This window comes from Bactrocera latifrons, unplaced genomic scaffold, assembly GCF_001853355.1.
Source record: "Bactrocera latifrons isolate USDA-ARS-PBARC rearing strain unplaced genomic scaffold, ASM185335v1 scaffold_45, whole genome shotgun sequence".
Taxonomy (NCBI): domain Eukaryota; kingdom Metazoa; phylum Arthropoda; class Insecta; order Diptera; family Tephritidae; genus Bactrocera; species Bactrocera latifrons.
In genome coordinates, this window is record NW_017537101.1 from 1,100,658 (window position 1) to 1,125,297 (window position 24,640).

At 36.1% G+C, this 24,640-nt stretch overlaps 3 protein-coding genes across 4 annotated transcripts; all 3 read left to right on the forward strand.

The window, feature by feature from the left end:
• The first annotated feature begins 204 nt into the window (after positions 1-204).
• Positions 205-2,634, forward strand: LOC108973028. 2 transcript variants are annotated; one of them, XM_018940021.1, is made up of 4 exons: positions 205-260; positions 481-562; positions 618-1,204; positions 1,258-2,634. In XM_018940021.1, the coding sequence occupies exons 2-4, from the start codon at positions 494-496 to the stop codon at positions 2,597-2,599; spliced, it is 1,998 nt and encodes a 665-aa protein (XP_018795566.1). In that variant the 5' UTR covers positions 205-260; positions 481-493; the 3' UTR covers positions 2,600-2,634. The 2 variants fall into 2 exon arrangements, with proteins under 2 accessions (XP_018795566.1, XP_018795565.1); XM_018940020.1 differs by lacking the exon at positions 205-260 and having other exon boundaries at positions 369-562.
• Positions 2,635-7,953: 5,319 nt separating this feature from the next.
• On the forward strand, positions 7,954-11,620 carry LOC108973014 (pickpocket protein 28-like). Its single transcript, XM_018940003.1, has 6 exons — positions 7,954-8,156; positions 8,226-8,426; positions 9,885-9,993; positions 10,211-10,359; positions 10,418-11,205; positions 11,274-11,620. The coding sequence occupies exons 1-6, from the start codon at positions 7,954-7,956 to the stop codon at positions 11,618-11,620; spliced, it is 1,797 nt and encodes a 598-aa protein (XP_018795548.1).
• A 4,086-nt stretch (positions 11,621-15,706) lies between these two features.
• LOC108973016 (pickpocket protein 28-like) lies at positions 15,707-23,359 on the forward strand. The gene is made up of 7 exons (XM_018940004.1): positions 15,707-15,789; positions 15,929-16,037; positions 18,806-18,951; positions 19,026-19,825; positions 19,903-20,090; positions 23,121-23,270; positions 23,333-23,359. The coding sequence occupies exons 2-7, from the start codon at positions 15,951-15,953 to the stop codon at positions 23,357-23,359; spliced, it is 1,398 nt and encodes a 465-aa protein (XP_018795549.1). The 5' UTR covers positions 15,707-15,789; positions 15,929-15,950.
• Positions 23,360-24,640: the final 1,281 nt, after the last annotated feature.

The window sequence follows — 24,640 nt, forward strand, 5'->3', positions numbered from 1 at the left end:
GGGATAAACAAATGGCGATAAAGGGAGAATACAAAATGATAACAAAAAACATCTGTTCTCTTCGCAGGGTTGTATTCCACGTAACTTTGATTGCTCAATATAATTGTGCAATATATATATGTAGATTTTAAAGTTTTATTTACATCTCCATAATTAATTTTTGGTTAACTACGCTTCTATTTCTTTCAGTTTACTTTGAAATAAATTGATGTCAGTGTGATAGAAATATTACAATTGAAATTATAACGAAAAATAGTTAGGTGCGTAACATTATTAAAAGAGATTACAGTAAATGAAGACTGGGTGATGTTAAAAAGAAATGCTTTCGTATATAAAGTGGCAACACTTCTGTTATCATTCATTTAAAAGAAGCATATATTTGTTTACCTCTATGGGTAGAACAAAACAAAAGTTGCTATAATTGAATATCGGCAAAGAAGGTATTTTGTAAACTAATTATATTATGAATGACATTACTAGTGATACCAAAGATATGGTAAAAACCGGCGAAGAAGTTAATAATATATTTGAGGAAATCGAAGAGCTTCTTAAAAATAATGAGGTAAAATGTGAAATAACACAACAAATATGTTAATTAATTGATTTAATTTCGATAGGGTTTAGAAACATCAACACAAGGTACAGCAATACCAGCACTAAAAGCACGCAATGAACATGTTGAAGCAACGACAAAACGAAATAATGGAAACGAAGAAGGTCCCTACGTTAATGGCAAACAAATTATAAATGAGGAACGAGCTTCGAATTTTTTGCCAGCTTACTCTAATTATGATTTTCTTGTATCCACGGACTCCCAATCCTCGCCAGAAGAGGAACTTTCACTATACTCAGTTAATCAAAATGAACTACAACCAGTTAATGCACCATTCATGGTTCCTGGTATATATAAAAAAATCGCCAATGCATCGGGAGCTATAAGTAAGCTTCCACCACAAAATTATGCTTTCGATGTGACGAATGTTATATTGACGACAAAATGTTCCAAGGGGAAGATTATATCACGGGTTGATTTTGAAGGCGTGTCGTCTACCGAGGAGTCCACTTGGTACAAATTAAACCATGTTGAAGCAACCACCTTGACTGAGCCAAAATCCTCTAATATTAGTACACTTTCTAATAACATTCTAACTTTTGCATATAATATACACAAATCAGCAAAACTCGATTGTATCATGATTGATAGGTAATTAAACAATATATTTAATCAGGGAGTTAATTAAAATAATCTTTTATTAGGGATAAAAATGAAATAAGGCGTATCCGAGCAGGGAGCAGTCATCAAATTTTGTACCGACTTCTAGGCCCCGAGGATTTAGTTCTACAAAATAATCAAACTTTGACCCACTCAGCATCTGCCAGGAGCAAAATCTTTCCTGCGAAAGCTAAAATAGGTCGACCAAAAAAGCATCCTTTAGTTAATGAGGGTAATCAGCAAACGGAAGGAGCGTTTAAAAGACTGAAAATCGATCCTGTTGTCAAACAACGGGAGATAAGTAAAACTGTGACTAATTCTCAGCAGCCACTTACGCGTACACGCTCCGGTCGCATGGTTAAATCTTCAACGACTCCATTATGCACTGCTGATGTTAACCAAGCCTCATATTTAGAAACTGATACTGTAAAAAATATAATTAATGAATCAAAAGATAAGGATTTTCAGTGCAAAGTAAAACCCCTTCCAATATCCTCCGAAAAACACAATTTGACTGAAACAAGTGCTATAAAAAATAATCGCCGAGTACCACCGGAAGCGATTTGCCCCAAATGTGGAAAAATATTTTTGGGTCGCCGCTTAAATCGTCACTTCGCACAACATCCAGACCATATGTTAGCAAACGTTGTTGAGAACCCATTGGAGCAACAACAAAATGTACAAATTGCTTCAGACAATAGCAACGAAGATATGACTATTTTCCGCTATCTTATTTCGAAATTGCAGAAACCTTTACTCAATGAAGATCAACGTGCTGATCTCTTTCTAAATGAGCTAAATGATTTAGTGGAGCAATTACAGTTGCGGAGCACCCGACTTATACGCAATACTTCGGGTTTGCATTTCGTTAGTGCACGAACAGCTCGATTGTTAGGCATACCGGAGGGTCAGTATGCGCTCGATATGTCTGCTATAGACAGTGAGGCTCCCTTTATAGAAGCAGATCATAACGGTACGAACGGGGAGGGAAGAAAACGACATCAAGTCATACAGCCGGTAGTTACTGTAAGCACTCCCAGTTTAGATTACACAGCAATCAGTTTGGATGATACCCTAACAGATGAAGCAGCGCAAAAATTAAATTTATCAGCTGGTGGTAAGTTGTTACCACCCTCTGAGGAGAGCCTTCTGCGTGCTGTGGGGGACTTAGTTCATGATGGTATTACGAAATTGGTAGATGCCAATCTACTGCTTCCACCGCGATCGGTTGTACAATCAACTGTAACCTCAACTCTCGTGCAGCAATATGATCATGTGAGCGACAACGCTGTGGAAGCATTAACTATTAAAGACGATAACGCGCCGCAGGAGGCCACCTCACTACTAGACCTGAAAGTTGACTTCTTTCAGTTCAAAAATAATTAAATACAGAATGAATTTTTGATTTGGCGAAAAAAGCAAAAATTACTTATTTCACATACTTGTAAAATTTGAAATGAGCCTTAGCTAAGAGTTAAGAAAAATGTCATTTGAAATAGTTTTTCAAATAAATGAATGACAAAGTTCAGTTACTTAATATTTTATTCTATAAAAGTTGCATACGGATGATTTGAAAAGCAAGGCACTTGTATCAAGACAGTAGTTATTGCAGGTATAATCATGCTGTTGTAATGTTGCTGTATGACATACTTCTTTTATGCTGCTTTTGATATATACACATACACATATATATTTAATATCGATTACCATTTATTGCATGAAAAATATGTTAAAAGCTGTTTATCAAAATTCGTCTCACAAACAAAGGTGTTTAATGGGAAACGGAAATGAGTTCTTTCGAAATAATGCTAACAACCTTTTTTGTTACAACATTTCAAAAATTGGGTGGGGTGGAATTCCAGTGCTAAATAACGTGGTATACGAATTTGCCTGGTAGGGTTCATTAACACAGCGGAAAAAGGAAAAAAATAATAAAGCTACGCTCTTTATAGAAATTAACGTATATTTACTAAATTCCACAAATACTTAATGACGAATGTACTATATGTATACATATGTAAATACATCTGTACACAAACATATAATTTGTAAGCGCCTTAGTCTGCGAACCACAGTAGAATACTGGTGTTATTTGTAAGCCCTAAAAACTGTTTTAGTCATTATTAGCTTAAAGACGACCGCTTTTTATAAAGTGTTTGCAAATTTAGCGTTTGCTTCGACTGGGTATTAAACTCACTAACGAGCAATGTGGATACCCCACGTTGTAAACCGTCAATGTATGGTATGATTGCGAAATCTTTTCAATAATCTATTCGAAGTACTTTTCGGTGTACCTTCGCAGCTTCAGTGTTTTGTATCTTATTCACTTACACTGTTTGAACCTTGGCCTTACAAAAATATAATTTAAGTTTGGCCCGTAATTGTCTCAATGTGTATCCCTTCTAATAGAAACCACATATCCAGAAGGTACTTGTAAACAACGTGTAATAATTATTTTTCTACAAATAACTTCAGCGATAACTATCCAGCAAGTAGCCTTTGAATAAGAAATGGAGACCATGTCCAAAAATAGTGTATTCGACGGTTTTTACGATGAATGAAATTATTTAACAAAGAAGTTTCATAAAATTTTGTATGAGCAAAAAAATTCTGATGCCGAAACTTTCAGAATATTGAAAAAGCTCTAAATGTTCAAAATCTGCAGTTCATGGCATTGTGACGAGGCACTTGAGCATGGGAAAGTTGTAGGCGAAAATGGTTCTAAATGTGCTCACTGATGACCAGAAATAGCATCGAGTGTAAGTGTGCCAAGAAAATTTGAACCTGAGTGAAATTGATCCGCAATTTTTGAATAACGTAATCACAGGTGACGCTGCGTTGCGCCAATTGGATATTCCAAGCTTAGCCAGGTCCTCTTCCACCTGGTCCTTCCAACGGAGTGCAAGTCTCCCTCTTCCTCTGCTTGCCCCGGTGGGTACAGCATCGAATACTTTCAGAGCTGGAGTGTTTTCGTCCATTCGAACATCATTACCAAGCCAGCGTAACCGCTGTCTTTTACTTCGCTTAACTATGTCAATGTGGTCATATATCTCATACAGCTCACCGTTCCATCGAGTGCGATATTCGCCGTGGCCAACGCGCAAAGGACCATAAATCTTTCGGAGAACTTTTCTCTCGAAAACTCGCAACGTCGACTCATCAGTTGTTGTCATCGTCCAGGCCTCTGAACCATATAGCCGGACGGGAATTACGTCTTTCGCATGGGGAATATCTGGTCGGTTGTTGATTTGCTAGGTCTAAAGCCACAGCATGATTTTTTTGTGGTTCTACAAGAGTATGCTCCGGTCTAAAAACCTTCCGTAAGAAGACGGATCTTTTTCGTAGAATTTTCGAACATTACCCCTGTTGGCCAGCTTATCAAGCTCTTCTTTTCCACGCATTTCGGCCTCTTTCTTTTTCTGTCTGCAAATGCGTCTCGCTCCCTCTTCAACTCTGGGTATGTATCCAATCCCGCAAGTGTTGTGGTCGATAGTAACGTTGCGAGGTAGGCAGACTGTTTTCTCTCCGCTGCGACACGGCACTCCTCGTCGTACCAGCTATTCTTTTGTGTTTTCCGAAAAGCAATGATTTCGGTTGCAGCTGTACGTAAGGAGTATGAAATGCCGTCCCACCTTGTACCGAGTTGTTGACGAGTGCTCTCAGAGAGCAGGAGTGCAAGCCGAGTAGAAAATCGTTCGACTGTCTGTTGTGATTGCAGCTTCTCGACGTCGAACCTTCCTTGTGTTTGCTGATATGCATTTTTTGCTGCATAGAGGCGGGTGCGAATCTTGGCCGCAACAAGATAATGGTCCGAGGTAACTTGATGTATTTTATTTTTTTATTATTATTTTATTACTATTTTATAATTATTTATCCAATTGGCGCCACGTAGAGAAAAGATGTAACGACTGACGAGCAGTTGTCAACTCAGCTATAATCGCGTAAGCGTTGTCTACGCCAGTAAAGAGTAAGAAGAATCACAGGTGACTAGTCACAGATTTTTGAGTATGATCCCGAGAAAAAGAGGCAATCTTCCGAGCATTTTGAAACCACAGAGGGGATAAAAGCAATATGCACCACGGCTCTCCCTTCAATGCTTGGAAATCCCGCTGTCTTGACACAGAAAGAGCCTATTTTGAAAGGTTTAAAGAATTGTAACGAATTGTTCTATACATTTTTTTAAGTCGATTCAGTCCTATTACTCTCCGGACAAACCCTGTACTTGTGTAAGAACGTTGTACACCGTTAGTATCAACTTCCTTGGACCTACTAATAATATACTAAAGCTTTGAATTTTCCTAAAAAATACTCATTCGGTCGGCATTGTGGTAAGTTTATCAGATTCTTTTCTTCAGGCACAAAGTAGAAGGTTTTGTTGACCAAGAACTCCAATGTCGCATTTGTGTAATAAGAAGAGGCCAAAATACGATTGCATCGTTATTATAATGATTAGTATGAAAGGAACCAACATTTTGCTCTAAGTATGATTTGGTTTAAAAAATGTCTCCGAAATACCCTTAGGAGAAACTGTTATGTAGAGCACTTTAGACTCAATTTTTTTTATAAATTGTTATGTATCTCGGTAGGCGTTGTAGACATATCGTGACCGCTGAGCTGAGTGAAAGTAGTCATTCAAAATAAATGATTTTCCATTCAAATTCGTATAAAATATGCAGTAATCATAAAGACAAGAGCGCGTCCCAGAGAACGTATAATATAGAGAAGGTTCATATTATACGTTCTCTGCACATTCAAAACTAGAAAATCTTAATCAGAGCAACAAAAAAAAAAAAACAATTTTTTGTGCTGATGCTGTGTCGTATTTTTTTGTAAATAAAAATTATCCAATCAAAACTTTTCCTACGTTAACAAATCTTCTCGACATTTTATAACGATTTCTGCGTCCATTCATTTTTAAATAATCATATAATTATTTTACAATTGATAACCCATTTTAAAGTGGAGAAATACATATATGTATATAAGGAGCTTTGTGAAATCTGTTAACTTGTTGTATGGCCGGGACCTTCTTGGAAGTACAATGAACCTAACGAAGTCTTAAGAGTGGCCGCTTAACAATCATACTTTGGTCCTCTCCATTCAGTCGACCTACCAAAAAAAGCCATGTTTCGGCAGATTTTTTACACTTGCGAAAGTACCGTTTCTTTTCATCCGCCAAACTGGTTCGAAAAGCATGTAACAGAGCTTATGCTGGAAATGATAGCATATTGCGAACTTAATCTTCAATAACAAACAGTTATAAATTAATGGAAATTTTTTTTAAGTACTCGAGTTATCTGGGCGATTATGTATTACTACTATCTTAAGTTATAGAAATATGTTCAACTCTGATCTTAGTCACTTCTAGAGGTACTTTTTTCAATCGCCTTTTTTCGGCACATCACGCGTGACTCGCGTCAAGCTGTCATTTTATTTTTGTGCAGTAAAGTAAATGTAAATATTCGACCGAATAGATCACGTCCAGCTAGCAGAGAAAAAAAATAGCAGCTGATGTATGGAACGACTTTGAAGTTGAAAGCGTAGAAAATACAGCTTGAGGCCACTGAACCTTCCCAAGCGACATCGATTTGCTCTATGGGTTCTTGAAAAGTTCCAAGAAGATACGACGTTTCCGAGCCAAATTTTGTTCAGCGATGAGGCCCATTTCTGGCTTAGTGGTTATGTAAATAAGCAAAATTGTCGCATTTGGGACGAAGAGCAACCTGAAGAGATTCAAGAGCTGCCATTTCATCCAGAAAAACAAGCGTTTGGTGTGGACTGTAGGCCGGTGGAACCATAGTCTCCATCTCGATTTATTGGGAGAATACTTCAATGAGCAGATAATATGACGATTGGCCAGCAAGAGTAACACCGTTGGACTTTCTCCTGTGGTGATATGTAAAGTCTAAAGTCTATGTGGACAATCCCATTGCCATTAAGACCTTGGAGCAAAACATCATTACTAGTCGAAGTGCTCAAATGCGTCATCGAAAATTGTATTAAACGCATGGACCATCTGAGACGTAGCCGCGGCCAAAATTTTAAAGGAAGTTTATCCCTAGATACCAAAGAATGTTCTTTCAAATGACAATAAACATTTCCAGTAAATTTGTGGTTTTCTTTAAAAAGTAGGGAACTTCGAAATGAATCACTCTTTAAAAACATATTTAGCTTAAACATAATCGCTAATGAGTTGCAACAATAATCTCGAACTAAAAATATATTTCCTGAGGATTGTTCTCTATATTGAAATATTTCATTGCATTTCGATGGGTTTCTGCTGTGTCGTTATAATACTAGTTGGACCCTGAGCCATCAACTCATTCTTCCAAACTTTTGATGATAGGCTAAATCGTGAGTAAGTTTTACTTTTACTTGTTACTAGTATATTATATCTACTTATATGTAAGTTGCAGACGCGACATTTGGATGTGCGCAACGGTATATTTGTATCAAATGATGGATTTGGCGCGTTAGTACAATGTAACTACTTTAAAATAAAACTACGGTGCACACATACGCAAAACAATAACACATTAATATAATTGACAATATTTCACTATCAGACATTTGCGAATGCTAATATGAAATAGCTCAATGTGCGATATTTCAAAAGGAAAGGACATTCGTATATATGGACATTCGTCAAGTCAATGCATGTCCGCCCGGTGTGTCTAACCTGGCTAAGGATTACATGTTTTTTATTAATTCAAAGAGTTAGTTAACATTTAATCCTCACAATGCAGGGTTGTTTGAGGAATTTTGTTTGCCGTGTGAGCCCCAAGAAATGGGCAACCAAATCTACAGAAAGTGTGAAAAGGGCACAAAAGAAATGTGTCACTTTGCGTCGCGTTTTGGCCACGAACACGGACGAGTTTTGTAAGAATACAACTTTACATGGCTTGAAATATGTCAACAATCAGTCTTTACATCCAGCCGAGCGGTTTGTACACGATTATGATTATTAAGAACTGACCCCTTGGGTTTTAATTCATATCTTTTTCTCGCTCAGTTCGTTCTTTATTATATCGGTTATAGTTGTTTGCATTATATCGGCGTTCTACATATTGAAGGTGTACGAGAAATGGGCTACCACACCGGTTATTGTTGGCATAAATCCCGAACCGAACTTCGTTACAAATATACCTTTTCCAGCTGTTACCATTTGCAATTTGAACCAGGCATTGAAATCGAAGGCGATCGAAGCAAATAGGTGAGTAAAATGAAAATCCAGAAAGTATGGACAGTTAGAGAAATTATAGGTATGATTGATACTATTGTTGCGTCTTAAAAAGTTCGGGAGAATTTGGTGCAGGTATTGCAGAACTGCACATTGCAAACTGACCATATCCATAGGATGTTTTTCGAACATATTTCAAGCAGAGATCTTTGCATTAAGTGAGTGTGTGTGTGCGATTAATGTGCGATTAACACAACTATCGCAATCAGTGTATCGCCACACTCAGTAATAGTTCAAGGACGCTAAGAGCGATCTCAGCCTACGAAATTACATCGCTATTATGGGAGATGTGCATATGAAGACTGAGCAGCCTATCGGTCTGCAACCGTGTATACCTAATCTGGGTGCCGGTGCATAAAGGGGTAACCAGCTATGAGTTGGCGCCGAACTCGCCCGCTTAAGGTGCGCGCTATTGCAAAGATTTAAATATATAACTAACCTCCCCAGAGGAAAATTTCGTTAACTAGTCACACTCTATGGGCACTGTAGGCTCAAAAAGATTCTGCCAATGAAAACTATCGATTTTGCGTCATAGAACCGGAAATTTCGGAGCACCGAATTCTAAAGGCACTACGAAAGTAGGCCGATAGTGACATCAAATGACGTCATATTTTATCGCACTATTTTGACATTTCTCTTCAATAAGGTTTGCCCAGTCACACAGCGAATGTCACAATCGATTTATTGAAAACCAAGTTTGGTGAACGTGTTATGTCACGAAATTGCGCCGGTAAGATCATTTCCTATGGGGCTACGTCAAATTTATGAAATAGCAGCAGTACGGGCCGGTTTATGCTCGAAAACCGTCGAAAATTGGGCTCAGCGTCTGGACTTCTGCAAGCGTGCCCGTAGTGGCCATGCAAAAGAAATCGAGTTCCATACATAATGGCATCGAATGTACTCTCACAGGAATAAAGAATTTCATTGGTTTCCCAAGCTGTTTTTGGAAAACCCTTATTGCAAAACCTTTTCTACTGCCAGCAATCTGAATAAACAAACTCAAGACCCTTTAATCTATCTATGTGGTTAGCGATCACATCATCTTAATAGCGTCCACTAAGTTCCTGGAATTTCTTAAAAGTTATTCATTATACACTTCGACCTCAGGTACACCCATTCTTAACTGTATGCATACGTACATGTAAGGTCTTGAAAAGTGTTCTCAAGAGCGAAGATATTGTTGGATCTTACTTAGGTATACATATCTCACAGTTTAAAGTCGATCGAAATTGACTTGTTATCCTTTTGGAGATACTAATGGTTGCACACGTTTTATAAAGTCCACTCTTAGAGGAAAATAATATAGAATATGTTAAAGGAATTGTGTCGAGTTTTCAATGCTAAAATAAATTTTTTAATCAACATATAAACAGTACTAAGAACAGGAGAGTCTGCTGACTACTTGGGTTTGTGCTTCTTATTTTTCCACAGAAATCCTAAACAACGTGCTATGCTGAAGTTGCTATGTAAAAATGAATCCGACGAGGAACAATCTACGATTAGCTCTAATTGGAGTAATTTGGAAAGCATTATAATGAATGTAAGCTACATACATACATACATACAAACTAAGAATGAGAGAAATAGAGATCGCGTCATGTTTTAAGTGTATTTGAAAGATTTGTCTTTGATTTCTACGAAACTTTGCAAGCCGTTTCGTAATCTTGTCTCTATCCTTCTTGAAAGAAATAACACGTGTATTTTGTTTTATGAGATTTCAAAGAATATCTGGACATATTTCACAAATGTAATCATAGATTTCGCAACCCTGTGAGGATATGATGGTGGCTTGTCGTTTTGCAGCCAATGAATACGACTGCTCTAAATACTTCATCCCAATTATAACCGATGAGGGTCTGTGCTGTGTTTTCAATATGCTGCATCCGAAATTTATGTTTATATCACAGTGAGGTTTAAGCCCAAATTTTTGCTGTTTCCAGATAATTAACTTGGCATTTTCACAGCATACCACGTAGCATGCGCAACATACCAGAACGCGACTACGAGCCTATTGATTGGTATGCAGAGCGCGGTTATCCACCTGATTTACCAAATAAGTACTACCCACGTCGCATAGCGGGTACCGGCGAGTCGTTGGGCCTTTCCATTACGCTCGACGTGGAGGCGGACAAGTATTACTGCTCGTCCACAAATAGTGTGGGCTTCAAACTATCTTTGCACAGTCCGAACGAGTCGCCCAATGTGCACGAAACTGGTGTATTGATTGCGCCCGGCAAGGAGACTAAGGTTCGTGTACGTCCTGACAAGACCGAAACGACACAAAAGCTGCGCTCGGTGGATACCAAATACAGACGTTGTTTGTTCCATGATGAACGACAGCTACTTTACTTTGCACATTACACGCAGCGCAATTGTGAAATGGAATGCATTGCTAAAATGCTTTTACAACACTGTGGCTGCATAAGCTTCTATATGCCGAAGATCTACAAGAACTCGACGATCTGCAACATACGCTCCTTACACTGTGTGGAAATGGTGCGTTTGCGTAAAGATCCAACGATCGGTTCGTGTCTGGACGCTTGTTGGCCGAGTTGCTACGATTTGACTTTCCTTGTAGACGTTTTTGCAATACCGTTATGGAGTGACGAGTTCTTTATTGAAAATAAGCGCGTGCAGCGGTACAACAAGACCTATGCGCGAAAGAATATTGCGGTAGTTAATATGTACTTTAAGGAGTACTCCTTTCGCAGCAGCATACAGACGGAATTCATAGGAACCACCGATTTTTTGTGTAGGACCCGTATTAGCCACATATTGTTTAAATTTGTTAATTTTTTCATTCTTTTTATGTATTTGCAGCTGCAGTTGGTGGCCTGATGGGTCTGTTTTTGGGGTTTAGCTTCATATCAATTGTCGAGTTGGTGTATTATGCCATCATACATCCCATACGTACTTTATTGCAGTTCGAGTACTCAAGGAAGCCGGATATTTCGAAAAAGCTGATCAGATGCGACAAGTCTACTGTGTGTCGTCAGTGGTCCTCGGTTCAACGTTATAAACGCTTGCGAAAATACTTACGCTTACGTGCAATTTATGGCAGAGCTAATAAGTCCAACAAACAAAGGGCTGGTTACAAACGCTTAAGCAATAATGCCGTTAAATGTATAACGGACACTTTGAAAAAGGAACAGGACATAAGGACGTAGACTTGTGTGGTGGAACAGAGGTTGATTTGGCATTGAAGTATGCTTTAATGACAGGCGGTCAATCGGAGTGACCAATAACTTATTGAATATGCGATGGCAGTACTTACTAGATATATTTACTCATTTTCGACTTCAATGGGAACTAATGCTATTAATTTATATAATTAACACCACAGCACATTTGTATATGTGTGGGTATTACACTTAAGTCACTTTTAATATTGTTCACTTTGTGACTTCTTATGTTAGCAATATGTGTTTTCAGCTATTATTAACTTTTAAATGTCTAAAATTATGAGTATATAAACAAATGTAGTTGAAATTTAATGGAATAGTGTCGAGTTGAAACTTCAACTGCTCAGCAGTCTTTATTCGAGGTCGACACCAAAGGAACTTCCTAAAGCGACGGATAAAATGAAGATAAATCAAGATTCGGTGAAAAAGAAATATAGGAAAATTAAGTTGGCTTTGGCAGAGAGCTGTAGAGACTATTGTGACAATACAACAATACACGGGCTGAAATATATAGCCAATACCAATCTTTTGCTACGTGAAAGGTAAGAATTTAGTAGATTAAATAGAAGTGAAATGGTACATAAAGTAAGTTTAGGTTAGGTTAGGATTCTAAGTATTGATAGAAAAAAACTGAAAAAACTCTCAAAAATCGGCAAAGCACTTTGTTGAGACAGCTGATAACAATCCCTCCTAAGAGCAAGTTGTTCAGTGAAGCTTCTCCGAAGACATCCTAGTCGCAATCGTACCTCTAGATCATATTTTTGCTTTGCATGACAAAAAAAAAACAAAAAAGAAAACAAAAACACCTGGAAATTGTAATAAAAATTTCTGGGTAAATGATGTTTATAAAAGTTTGTAGGGCTGTACTTAATTATTATGCCAAATATGCGTGATTTGTCAATCAATTTGTTCCCAGCAGCTGTTCAAGTCGTAAGTAATGAATGAAAATATCGAACAAAGAGTACTTCTAGCCAAATTTCGTGTATATGATTCAAAAACCTAAGACTACGAGTGGTACAAAGTATTCAAAAGCGTTGAAAACATGCCTCTTTCTGGACGGTTTTCGACCTCTTCAACTGATGAAAATACTTAAAAGGTGAATTAGTGTTAGAGAGATGGTAAGAGCGCTCGACATCTCTCGCGAGTCCGTTCGAATGAGTTTTGGTGGATTTTGGGTATGAAATTCCCAGAAGTTCTTGCTCGACTCGTCACGATAAAGCTTTATTTTTTCTCAAAAATAGTACGATTGTGGCAGAATTTAAAGCCAAAAACGCAATCAACCACCGCCTTCACCAGATTTGGTTCCCTTTGACTTTTGTTCCCAAAACTGAAATTGCCTTCTACGGAGCGGACCCTTTTTCAGTCGATCGAAGAGATAAAAAAAAAACGCTGATCCCAAAAAGTGCTTCTGAATAGTGTTTCGAGGACAGGAAAAATCGTTGGCATAAGTGTATTACATCTGATGGGGATTATTTTAAAGGTGAATAATTAAATATTTTGCGTTTTATTTTCAATTTCTTTTATCATAAACTGACGCATGGTAGTACAAGCTTTTATTAATCTAATTGCGCTAGTTTCAGCCATTTGCGACTTTGGTGTTATACACTGTTTCTGACAAATTCCCTAACACATGGGATTTTTTGTGTTGTATTTACCATCACCATTTACTAACTTACTCTTAGCCCATTAGTCCCAAATTGTTCCTTTTGATGTGTGGAGTGGTGCTAAATAACGGGGAAAAGAGTTAAACGAAATCTTCAAATATGTATGCTAGATTTAACGGTTCTCATTTCCTTTTTATACATTTATTCTTACATTGTTCCAAAAATCTATGTTGAAATACTTACATATGTATGTCGCTTTGACCTCACGCACGCTAAACCCTACTCGTTAGGAGACAAATTGGACCGCTAACACATACAGTATGACATGATTTTGACTCTCAATATGAATATATGTACACATGCCGTCAATAAAAACGCACCACCATTTATGTAGAATATCTGTCAGCTATGTATATAATTGCTTATTTGAAACAATTTCGAGATCTAGTAGGTAATGAGAAGCTAATTATTTTTTCGAAATTGGGTTGAACACAGTTCAGTTATAGTGTTTTGATTGTGTATTTGAAAAGTTGTGCAAAATGACCAAAAAATTCGGTCATGATGAAGAAAAATGATCTCGGGAAATAGCAGCTAGAGTTGTAGTCTTTCAATTATTGTTCGTCGTTTACAGAAAAAAAAAGGGATTAATGTTGTTTTGGAGTGTAAAAAGGGATGTGATCGTCCTCGAAAATCAACTGAGAGAACCGACGACTTACTGCGGCGGATAAGTTCAAGAGACCGCTTTGAATATGATCACTACGTGGACTAAAGTGTGGAAAACATAGTTCGACGCCCAAAAGATTATGAGTTTATATGGATGTTTTGAATGGAAAGAAATCCTGTATCAAACATCTATATTATATTGGTCTTCGTCTCGAAGTTTCATTTTTAGTTGGTAGTACAGTTAATTATCCATGAATTCAAAGCTTAGATTGGCCTGGAAACTTTTCCGATTTAAACCCTATTACTCACTTATGGCACACAATGAACTGTGAAGTTGCTAAATAAAAATCAAGAGATAAAAGTCAATTGATAAATACTTTAAAACTGGTTTGGTATGGTCGCAATGGAATTCCTATCACCTCAAGTGAAATCCCAGCCTTCAAGAATTAAGACAGTTATTAAAGCTAAAGGAGGAACGACTTTTGTGCTGAACGACGACGACGAGCGTTTGTGGTGAAAATGATTTAGTCGCTTTATTAAATTATTTTAATTAACTTCACATTGTTTTCTTTTAATTAATCAGGGGTTTCATGTAATGTATATTTACGTTAATTTTTTTGTTAATTAATGCGCTATTCCTTATAAAAACCATTTCGGAGAAATATTTTTGTGGATAACTAATTTACAACTAAACATCGCCCTAATATTCTAACTTTATAAACAAATCACTCGTGCGGCCACGCCTTAGATGGTCCCAACGTTGAGTCCAATTTTCGAGCATGCGAATGACAAGTGATGTTTTGCTCCAAAGCCTAGATCGAAGCGGGATAGACTTTAGATATTATTTTAACCAAATATCGCCGAGATTATGAGCTTACGATGATTATACCGGCTTCTTCAGATTGCTCTTCGTCCTAAATGCGGTACAATTGCTTGTTTACATCCCCTTGAAAAATTGGGCCTCATCGCTAAACTAAATTTAGTTCGATTGAATGTTATTCGGGCGTAAGTCTTTCTATGTTGAAGTGCTAAACAATACTGAACATAAATAACATGACAGCTTCACACGACTGATGCGTGGTCTGTCAAAAAAAGGCTATTGAAAAAAGTACCTCCATTTTCATGCGTTAAGATAATGGGCATTGCTCGTGGCGCTGCCCACTCTAAGGTTAACTTCGTGTCCCATAATGTTCACACAAAAAAATTTAGAGATATTTGAGTCAACAGTTTGTAGATAAAATAAAACTGGAAGCATATCCATGCCTACTTTATTACTTATCCAATTTTCATTAACTTGTAGACTTCGGCGGGAAGATCAGCTCGCATGAATCATTCAATATCTAAGATATTAATTAATATTCTAAAGGTTTTTGAGGTCTTTATATTTAAGAGAATATTTTGGTGATTTATGGTAAAAGTTAATCTAAGTAATACTAAAATTACCTCAATCTTTCACAATTTCGGTTTTTAAAGAAATTTCAGTTCATTAATAATATTTTCTAGACAGCGTGAGATATGTCACACATATTTATTTCCTTTGTTCTTTTGGCGAACAAATCCCTAAAGGTTCGAGAATTTTCCCTAATAGCCCGAAATTATTTTTGAATTGATCTTGAGAATTGTTCAAAATGCTTAGTAGAACATTCGCATGAAACTATAAAAGAAATTGATGTATTTTTCTTTCAGAATATTTTTCGCAGTTTCACTTATATTAGTTGTTTTTGGAGCAGCTTTCTTCGTGAATAAGGCGTATGAAAAATGGAAATATACACCGATTATTGTGAGCATAAATGCAAGGACTACTGGAATAACCACGGATCCGTTCCCCGCAGTAACTATTTGTAACTTAAACAAGGTTTATAAAAAGAAGGTTGAGCAGATCTCAATGTAAGTTTAAAATAAGTACATATGCGTGATATATGCATACGTTATGTATAGTATGTAAATACAAATATATATGTATATCATATGAGCGGTACTATTTATTGCAAAGATTTATTACACTACCTCCTTCACACTTTTTCAGCTACTCCCCGGAATATGTAAAGATGAAATTAATATGTAAACATAAGGTGAATGCAACTATTGCCAACTCAATCACGAATTGGAACAGCTTGAACGATTTTATAAAAGAAGTAAAGACAGAACACTAGATCTTTTCACACTTGCTTTTATACTAGAATGTACTGTGAATGTATTGAAAAGTCCTTGCTGTTTTAACTTTGCCTAAAGGGGAATTATTGGCTTTTGTTAAGTTATTAAAAAATGTATGAATTCTTGCAAGTTCCCCAAAGTGAGGACCATACTTTAAAGACACGTTAGAGACCGTATTTAAATATACACCACATATGTGTGGCATTGCTAGTCTGTCGGTGCGTCGTTATAAACGTGAATTAGTCCCTCAGTTTGTGCAATATTGGTAAGCAAATTTGTATGCGTTCTTTTCTCTCCAAGGAGCAGCTCATTTGCTGGAAATGCCGATATTGGACCACTATATCATTTTGCTGTGGCATAAGCTAATCGATCAAAATGTAGTCTTTGCTTTGAAAACTTCTTTTATTTGACAAGTTATTTCTAAAAAATTTGGCACAGATTATTATCCGAATATGTTTCTCCCATGGGACCCTTACAGTATATAGCTATATGGAAAGAGCTATGAAAGAAGTAAAAGAAGTTCAATGCCATTTTGGGAGTTTCGCAAAACCATTTTTTTGGGGTGGCGATTTCGTCTATATTCAATGCTAAAAACATTCCAATATAAAGTGACTATGGCGGGGCAAGAGGAAGGGGGCTGGATATGTTAAACTAAAACTGAAAATATGTTTTTCATAATTTTGTTGCGATATGAGATTATGAGTTTATATATTTTTATACATTGAATTTATTTCCGAAATGATCTTACACATAGACCGATATTTGCGGTATAAAGCTAACCGAAAGATTATTTCCAGTTTTAGCATCAAGGAACACTAAGGTGTTGAACAGATTGAGCGATATTTTACATATTATCGATAAAATATTAGCGTAGGCACTGAGATCCTTATATTAGGTCTCTATGCTTTGTACTTATTATACTTTTTACTCTTAAATCGTGGCTAAGTTATAGCACTTTGTAATTTTTGTGGGCGTGGCAACGTGGAGATTACTCAAGCTATCGCTTGCATGCACAGATGGATGAACGGATAGTCATCCGAATGGATGATGGATAGTCATCCGAATTTCAACTCGTGTCGTAGTCCTCATAATTTTGTTATACCATCTTATTGTATATGCAGGGAGTCATAGTGAAAATGAGGCACATAATAGTGTTATCGGAAACTTGACAGTTCAAATAAAACTCAAACTGATATTAAAACAAGTAAGAAAAGGCTAAGTTCGGGTGCAACCGAAGATTTTATACTCTTGCAACTTGCAGGAATCAAAGGGAAATACCTTACGATGTAAAACGTCAACCAGAGGATCGGAATCTATTATGGTATATATAATGTATATACTGACCGATATACACAGAAGTATATATTTGGCATAAGATTTGTTAGAAAAACTAAAATCATTATACAAAATCAGTCGGATTTTAGAAAATCCTGATAATGGTTATATGGGAGCTAGGTCAAGTTTTCGCCCAATTGTACACTTTTTCGGCACAATGATATACTGTGTTGAGTAAAATATGTTCCGAAATTTTCATTGAGATAACGGAAATATTGGCCAATCATAAATATATCCAGCATAAAGTCACCAGGAAGTTCGAAAATCTTTATATTAGGTATATGGGGGCTCAGGGAAATATTGATCCGATTCCACCCATTTTAGATACACAGAATTGCTACTGCAGGAAAGAGATTCTGTCTAAATTCATATTGTTTATTTCATACATTAACCGATATTTTCGAACAAAAGAACTGGGGTCGCCATATTCGATACATAGGATCTTGAACAGTTTTGGTTGGATTTGAACATTTTTCAGTCAAAAGGTGGTAGACACGAAAGGCATTATTCATGCTTTAATGTTTAATCCCATTATTTTAGTTCTTGATTTGTATACTGGAAAGTAAAAGAATCAAGTGCAATTTAAAATTATGTTATATGGGAAGTAGGCGTGGTTATTGTCCGCTTTTACTCATTTTCACAGAATGACATAGGAATATGAAGAGAATAAAACGTTTAACATTTCGTCGAAATCGGTTGGACGGGTCTCGAGATATATGACTTCACCAAAGAAGGGACCGGTGAAACGACGCCCATCATCCAATTTTTACCCCACAGGTGCCCCTTGTTACTGCGATCGTCTGTGCCAAATTAACGTTTTATATCTTAATTTAGTCCTTAGTTATGGTATTTTATAGGTTTTTAGTTAATGGCGATTTATGGGCGGCGCTCAGCAACGAACTCGAATTTTTTTTGTAACCTGTATACCAAGTTTCATCAAGTTGGCTTCAACTGCCTTATTCGCCTGACTTATTGAAAATATTAAATGTAAATAGCTAAGCTCATAGAAGGATATTTCAGAAACTTACTTTAACAACTGTTTGAAGGATTGAATAAAACGTTGGCAGAAGTGTATTGGGGTCAAGGGGTTCTACTTTCATTTTGAGATATAAATTCAGAATTTTAAAATTACTTGTATGAACAAAAAAGGTCTTACCTTTTTTGTCCATCGTAGTGTATATTCATATTTTAAATCTTGAAATTTTAAACCACTTATAAACTTTATTCATTCACAAGAATTTTTTTATATTTTTTTTATTTTTTTTTTTTTTTTTTTTTTTTTTTTTTTTTTTTTTTTTTTTTTTTTTTTTTTTTTTTTTTTTTTTATAAAAGCAAGTGTAAATTGCTCTACATTTATTACTGATAATAAAAAATAGATTGAAGTAAATATGTTTACTAATAATAATTTCTATAGATTTCTCAACCATGCAGGGACATGTTGCTCGGATGCTATTTCGGCGGAGTAAAGTACAATTGCGAAGACATTTTCCACGCAATCATAACTGACAGCGGTTTATGCTGTGTCTTCAATATGGTGCATAGCGACTTCTTACTCAAAAAGTTAAGTTCTAAACAAACATATTAATTTAAACAATTCTGAATTTTCTACAATTTCAAGTGCATATTTCATTTAGACCGGTGCCGTGCGTTAATTGCAAAAACGCCAAACCGAATGGCACTGTTTATGTTGATTGGACCCCTGAAAAAGGATATCCTGCAAACTTACCCGAAAGTTATATTCCAATGCCTTCTGCTGGCACAGGCGAGTCTTTGGGATTGTCGGTAACTCTGGACGTTGAAGCAGACTATTATTATTGCTCTTCTGAGAACAGTGTCGGCTTCAAAATGTTACTACATAATCCACTTGAGTTGCCCGATATGCGTGAGATCGGCTTATTACTGTCACCCGGACGAGAAACTAAAGTGCGAATTAAAGCTGTTAAAACCGAATCGGAAAAGCATTTGCGTTCCATGAATAAGAAAAATCGCTTATGTTTCTTTGAGGATGAATATAATTTAAAGAATTACAAGGTGTATACGCAACGGAATTGTGAGTTAGAATGCTTTATGAATATGTTACTGGCCTATTGTGGGTGTGTCACTCATTATGCGCCCACTGCTTTTGCTAATCAAACCGTATGCAGCATATATGAGTTATCCTGCGTCAATCGTGTTCAGCAGCAATCCATGGTGGATAAGAATGGTAACGGATGTCCGGAAATCTGTTGGCCCAGTTGCTATGATCTCTCATACCTGCCGGACTTCTTCACTACACCACTGGCACATGCGCGATTCCAAAACTCGAACCAATTTAGTAAGAATATGAGTAGTATTTATATGGAAAAAAATATTGCCGTCGTAAATGTTTATTTCAAAGAGAGCTGGTACCGAAGCAGCAAGCAGAATGAATATATTGGAATAACCGATTTTTTATGTAATTTTAAAACCTAAATGTATTGAGTGTTCTTAACAAGCAATTGATTTCTTTTGTTTTTGTATTTCACTTCACAGCAAGTGTTGGCGGTATAATTGGGCTTTTCTTTGGATTTAGTTTCATATCCTTGGCTGAAGTCATTTACTACTTTGTTTTGAAACCCGCTCGAATAATTATTGTGGCAGCTGCGACGAAACGAAAAATGCTTAGAAATAAGAAGAAGTTGAACAAATTGGCGTTGTTCGCAAACGCGTCTACGGATAAGGCAGATTTAATTGAGGAAAGGAAACTTTGGAATTACGAAGCTATAGATATTTTTCTAGTTTCCAAAAAGAAGAATTCGCAATATTCCAGCGGCCTAGGGAGGCCTGGCATAGAATATACCTCTTGAAAGCAAAATTAAATATAATTTTGGGTATTTTAAAATATATGTAATTAACAAAATGTTATTAAGATATAATATAAAAATGTCCGGAAGCTATATGCTATAGTAATCCGGCCTGAAAATTTTTTCGGAGATTATATTATTACTTAAGCAGTAATCCATGCCAAATTTCGTGAAGATCTCGCGTTAAATGCGAAAGTTCTCACACAAGCCCTTGATTACGATCGTTCAGTTATGTCGTATAAGCTATAGTTAACCGATCTGAACAATTTCTTCGGAGACTACATTGTAGCTGTGTTAACTTTTGTGAAAATACATTGTGAAATGCGAAAGTTCTCCACACCGATCTTAACAATTTCTTCGAAAATTGCATTGTTGTCTTAGAAAATAATCTTTACCAAATTTTGTAAAGATACATTGTCAAATGTGAAAGTTTTACATACAAGAAGTTGATTCCGATTGTTTAGTTTGTATGGCAGCTATATGTTATAGTTGTCCGATATCGGCAGTTCCGACAAATGAGCAGCTTCTTGAAGAGAAAATAACGTTGGCAAAATTTCAAAACGATATCTTAAAAACTGAGAGACTAGTTCGTGTATATACAGACAGACGGACATGGCTAAATCGACTCAGCTCACCATACCGATCGTTTATATATATTCTTTATGGGGTCTCCGACACTTCCTTCTGTGTGTTATAAACTTCGTGACAAACTTAATATACCCTGTTCAGGGTATAAAAAAAAAGAACGTAAATTTTTATTGATAATTAATAATAAATATTCCTTAAAAAACAAATAAATTCTATAAAATATACACACCTTTTCAATAATATGATACGAAAGTAAAATATGGTGCAGTTTTAAATATTTGTAAGGAAAGTATTTAAAAATTAAATATAAAAGTGTTGAAACACAGCAATTTTTTCTTCAACCATTCTGTTACCTTAAGGTCATCTCGTCACCTTTTTTTGTTATTTTTTCTTATATAGTACTTCATAATAGTCACAAGATTTTTGGTTTTTCTTTTACGAATTCCTGCATTGATTGAAATCGCTTTGAAAAAGTGCAAACTATTTTTTTATAATTTGGCAGGAAACATAGCAGAATCAAAACTAACTTGTGGGCAACATAAGGCCATTCAGTGAGGAAAATAATATTTTCTCCAAATATAAAACGAAGCATAAGGAATTTCTATTATACCTTGCCTCGATTTGAAACGAGCTATTTAATTAAATCTTAATTTATTTGCATCAGTAAGTGGTGAAAGGAAGTGGAAAAAAATTATGTGGTTCATGTAAATATTTTTATTTTACAAAATAATATGTAAGTTGTACATAAACTGCCGTAATTACAATGCATCTAGTAATATTTAGCAAATAATGACAATATAAAATATTAAAAAAGCTTAATTGTAATCACTACCAGATGCAGAATTGTCATATGCATTTGAGCTCACGTCTGAGGTATCGATAGTGCATGCAAACCCGTTGATTTGTCTCTGATGACAATGTGCTACTTTTTTTCGGCGGATCTAAACTGAAACTAGAAATAAGTGGGTTTGAGGATACCAGCATCATGGTATTTTCTTTATCGATATCTTTTGATATTGTTATTGCCGGATTCCTGAGCTTCCTCAGAGAGTTGTCCAATCTGCAATGGTGCCCATTTAATAATAAGGTACCCGCGAATTAGTACTACATGAATCGACGTTGGCATGCAGTACCATGGATATTTTTCAACTAACTTTTTTGCGGTAGCGAAGCAATATTCTTTGAACAAATTGCCGTTGACTGCAAAATCACGTGACAAAACTTTTAATATGACATGAGCACGACTATTGCAAAAGAAACCAGCTGGCCGTATTTCCATCATTTCAGTTTCCACCTCCTCCAACTTTCGGAGAATCAACAATGGGCCCAACCCGCTATTTGAAACTCTGCTGTATGGCTTTTTTCGAGTTACAATCACTGATCACTGTCCTCTTGAGTATGTGCTTGGCATGTTTTATTTTCTAGTTTGTACCCCAAACGCAAATTCTCTTCATCAACCGGCAATGACAGAATCTGGTCAAATTTGTTAAATTGCGAGGATGTTGTTTTACACAAATAGCAACGAATGCACCGCATCAAGGTATCGGTGACATTATTACGAACTTTTTTATCAATCATTGTAAATATTAATTTGTATGATATACATATTTCTTTGCCATCTCTTGTTGTTTGATATAGAAAAAGCATCACTATTTGATTTTCAACAGAGTGTACTCTATCTTGATTGAGCTACTAAATCGAGGAGAAGAGGGTTTTGGATTCTGCCAAACCAATACATTTTGATTATAATTACTCGTCAACTGCAACGGCACAAGTGATGTTAGGAGAATATTTAAGTCTGATGTGTTTTCATTCTCAAATTTCTGTTTATATTGACTTTGACCAGAAGATCCGTCAAACCCATACTTAATAATTAGTTGTAAGTTTTTGACGTGATTTTCTGGTAAAATTTTAATTCATCGCATTGCACATCCAAAATTCTGCATATCAAGTAGAAAGTTCAAGGGTCTCCAACGCAACGCGAAATGAAAACGGACATTAAAATACAGTGATGCCTCGTGACATGATATTTTGCGAAATATCAATAAATGATATTTTGGCCGACACAAAAACCATTGGTTGATCACCCATCGCTTTTAATCTCATAACTTTTAACGTCAGCAAAGGTAAATTATCAACGAAAAAATTTGGTTATACTTGTACATTCTCTTGTTTGACGGATGATTTTAACTTAGTTTAAGCTTTAACTTGATAATGTCAAAAACAAAATTTCGTTTTCTGGCCAGCTTTTCAGGAAAATCGGCAACAGTGTGTCGGTGAGTATTTTGATTGATTTCGATGAAGTATTATCTGATTCAGCACACTTGTAGTCTCACAGAAAGCCAAATACAGCAGACATTAATTGAAGATATTGTGAATATTGATAAGTCTAGTAATTTTGAGGACGATGAGAATGTATTGAAAGATTTGCCAGATGGCGAATATTCAGAAAAATATGATATATTGATGGTAGAGTAGAAGGCAGTACTGCTGCAGCTTATATAACATTCATGTGTACTTTTCACCCACAGCAACCAATAGCACTAGAGCCTGAATAGAAAATATAATTCAACGACACCCCGGGTATAGTATATTCAGTTCACCGAATATAAAATAAACGTTTGACCTGTGCTAGAGTTTACCAACATCGAGGGAGCTAAAAAAAATCGGAGAGAAATATAAACCAATTGATGAAAGAGAAGAGAATGGATTTTTGGGTATTCTGATATAAGGAGGTACTTCAAATGGTACATTTATACAATATGTACTTGTTAACTAATAATATAGAAACTGGTGTTTATCGGCCGTACGGGGAAAGTTTCAGTAGTCTTTGGGATGAAGTTCATAGTCGATTAATATTTTGCTTTGTAATGTCACAAACAAGGTTTTTGGAAGTAAGTTGTGTGCTGAGGTTCGTGAAGGGGTCAGTAGGGTAATCTGGCCTGTTTTTTTGACATTTGTTTTCTAATAGAAATTTTTATTCTACAATAGAACTATTTGCACATACCATGAGGTATATCGTGGAGTGTATAAACAAATTTTTTCGGAATTTTTTGATGTCATCTCTCGGACAAATGGCTGGGTGAATGAGATACGCATTTTCACTGGCGGACACGATTTCTCATGTTTGGATCATCTGAAACACAAAAACCCAATTTATTCTTAAAAAGTACGTGAATGATTATCGTCCCTACTAGAATCCAGAAAAATTGTTAATAAATAAAAAAGAAATTAACGTTTTTTTTTTAAGTTTTTTCCATGTTTTTTTACAAAAATTTTGTCATAACATTGTTAATAAATTATACATAGATATGAATATAGTAAGTTATTAAAAAAGAAATTAAGCAAATCGGTTGAGTAGTTCGACCGGAATCATATCCGCCAGCTTAAAAAAGTGTGTTTTGAGGAAAACGTGTTTAAAGTGTGAGGTGTGCACTCCGAGCTCTCCGAACGTCGGGCCGTATTATTATTTGTGGACCTTTTTCGAAACCTTCAAATCGTAAAGTGGGTTTCTACATCGCAGAGCGAGAGTATATGATAAACTTGCTCCAATTCGGGATTTTTACGAGAAATGGGTAGCTAACTTATCATTATTGTTTGTTCCGTATGAAAATGTAACAGTCGATGAACGTTTAATTCCTTTTAGAGGCAGATGTCCGTTATTACCTTACATTGCTAAGTTAGACAAGTAAATACGGGATAAAGGCATGGGTAGCTGCGGATAGACGACCAAATTTTGTCTAATTATACTCTCGCAACAAAGTTGCTAAAGAGAGTATTATAGTTTTGTTCACATAACGGTTGTTTGTAAGTCCTAAAACTAAAAGAGTCAGATATAG

Coding starts and splice junctions, on each gene's coding strand:
- LOC108973016 (XM_018940004.1), top strand. CDS start 15,951: ATGAAATTAATATGTAAACATAAGGTGAATGCAACTATTGCCAACTCA. Junction 18,952..19,025: donor AGCGACTTCTTACTCAAAAA/GTTAAGTTCTAA, acceptor TATTTCATTTAG/ACCGGTGCCGTGCGTTAATT. Junction 19,826..19,902: donor TGGAATAACCGATTTTTTAT/GTAATTTTAAAA, acceptor TTCACTTCACAG/CAAGTGTTGGCGGTATAATT.
- LOC108973014 (XM_018940003.1), top strand. CDS start 7,954: ATGCAGGGTTGTTTGAGGAATTTTGTTTGCCGTGTGAGCCCCAAGAAA. Junction 9,994..10,210: donor TGGAAAGCATTATAATGAAT/GTAAGCTACATA, acceptor ATGTAATCATAG/ATTTCGCAACCCTGTGAGGA. Junction 11,206..11,273: donor AGGAACCACCGATTTTTTGT/GTAGGACCCGTA, acceptor ATGTATTTGCAG/CTGCAGTTGGTGGCCTGATG.
- LOC108973028 (XM_018940020.1), top strand. CDS start 464: ATGAATGACATTACTAGTGATACCAAAGATATGGTAAAAACCGGCGAA. Junction 563..617: donor AGCTTCTTAAAAATAATGAG/GTAAAATGTGAA, acceptor TAATTTCGATAG/GGTTTAGAAACATCAACACA. Junction 1,205..1,257: donor GATTGTATCATGATTGATAG/GTAATTAAACAA, acceptor ATCTTTTATTAG/GGATAAAAATGAAATAAGGC.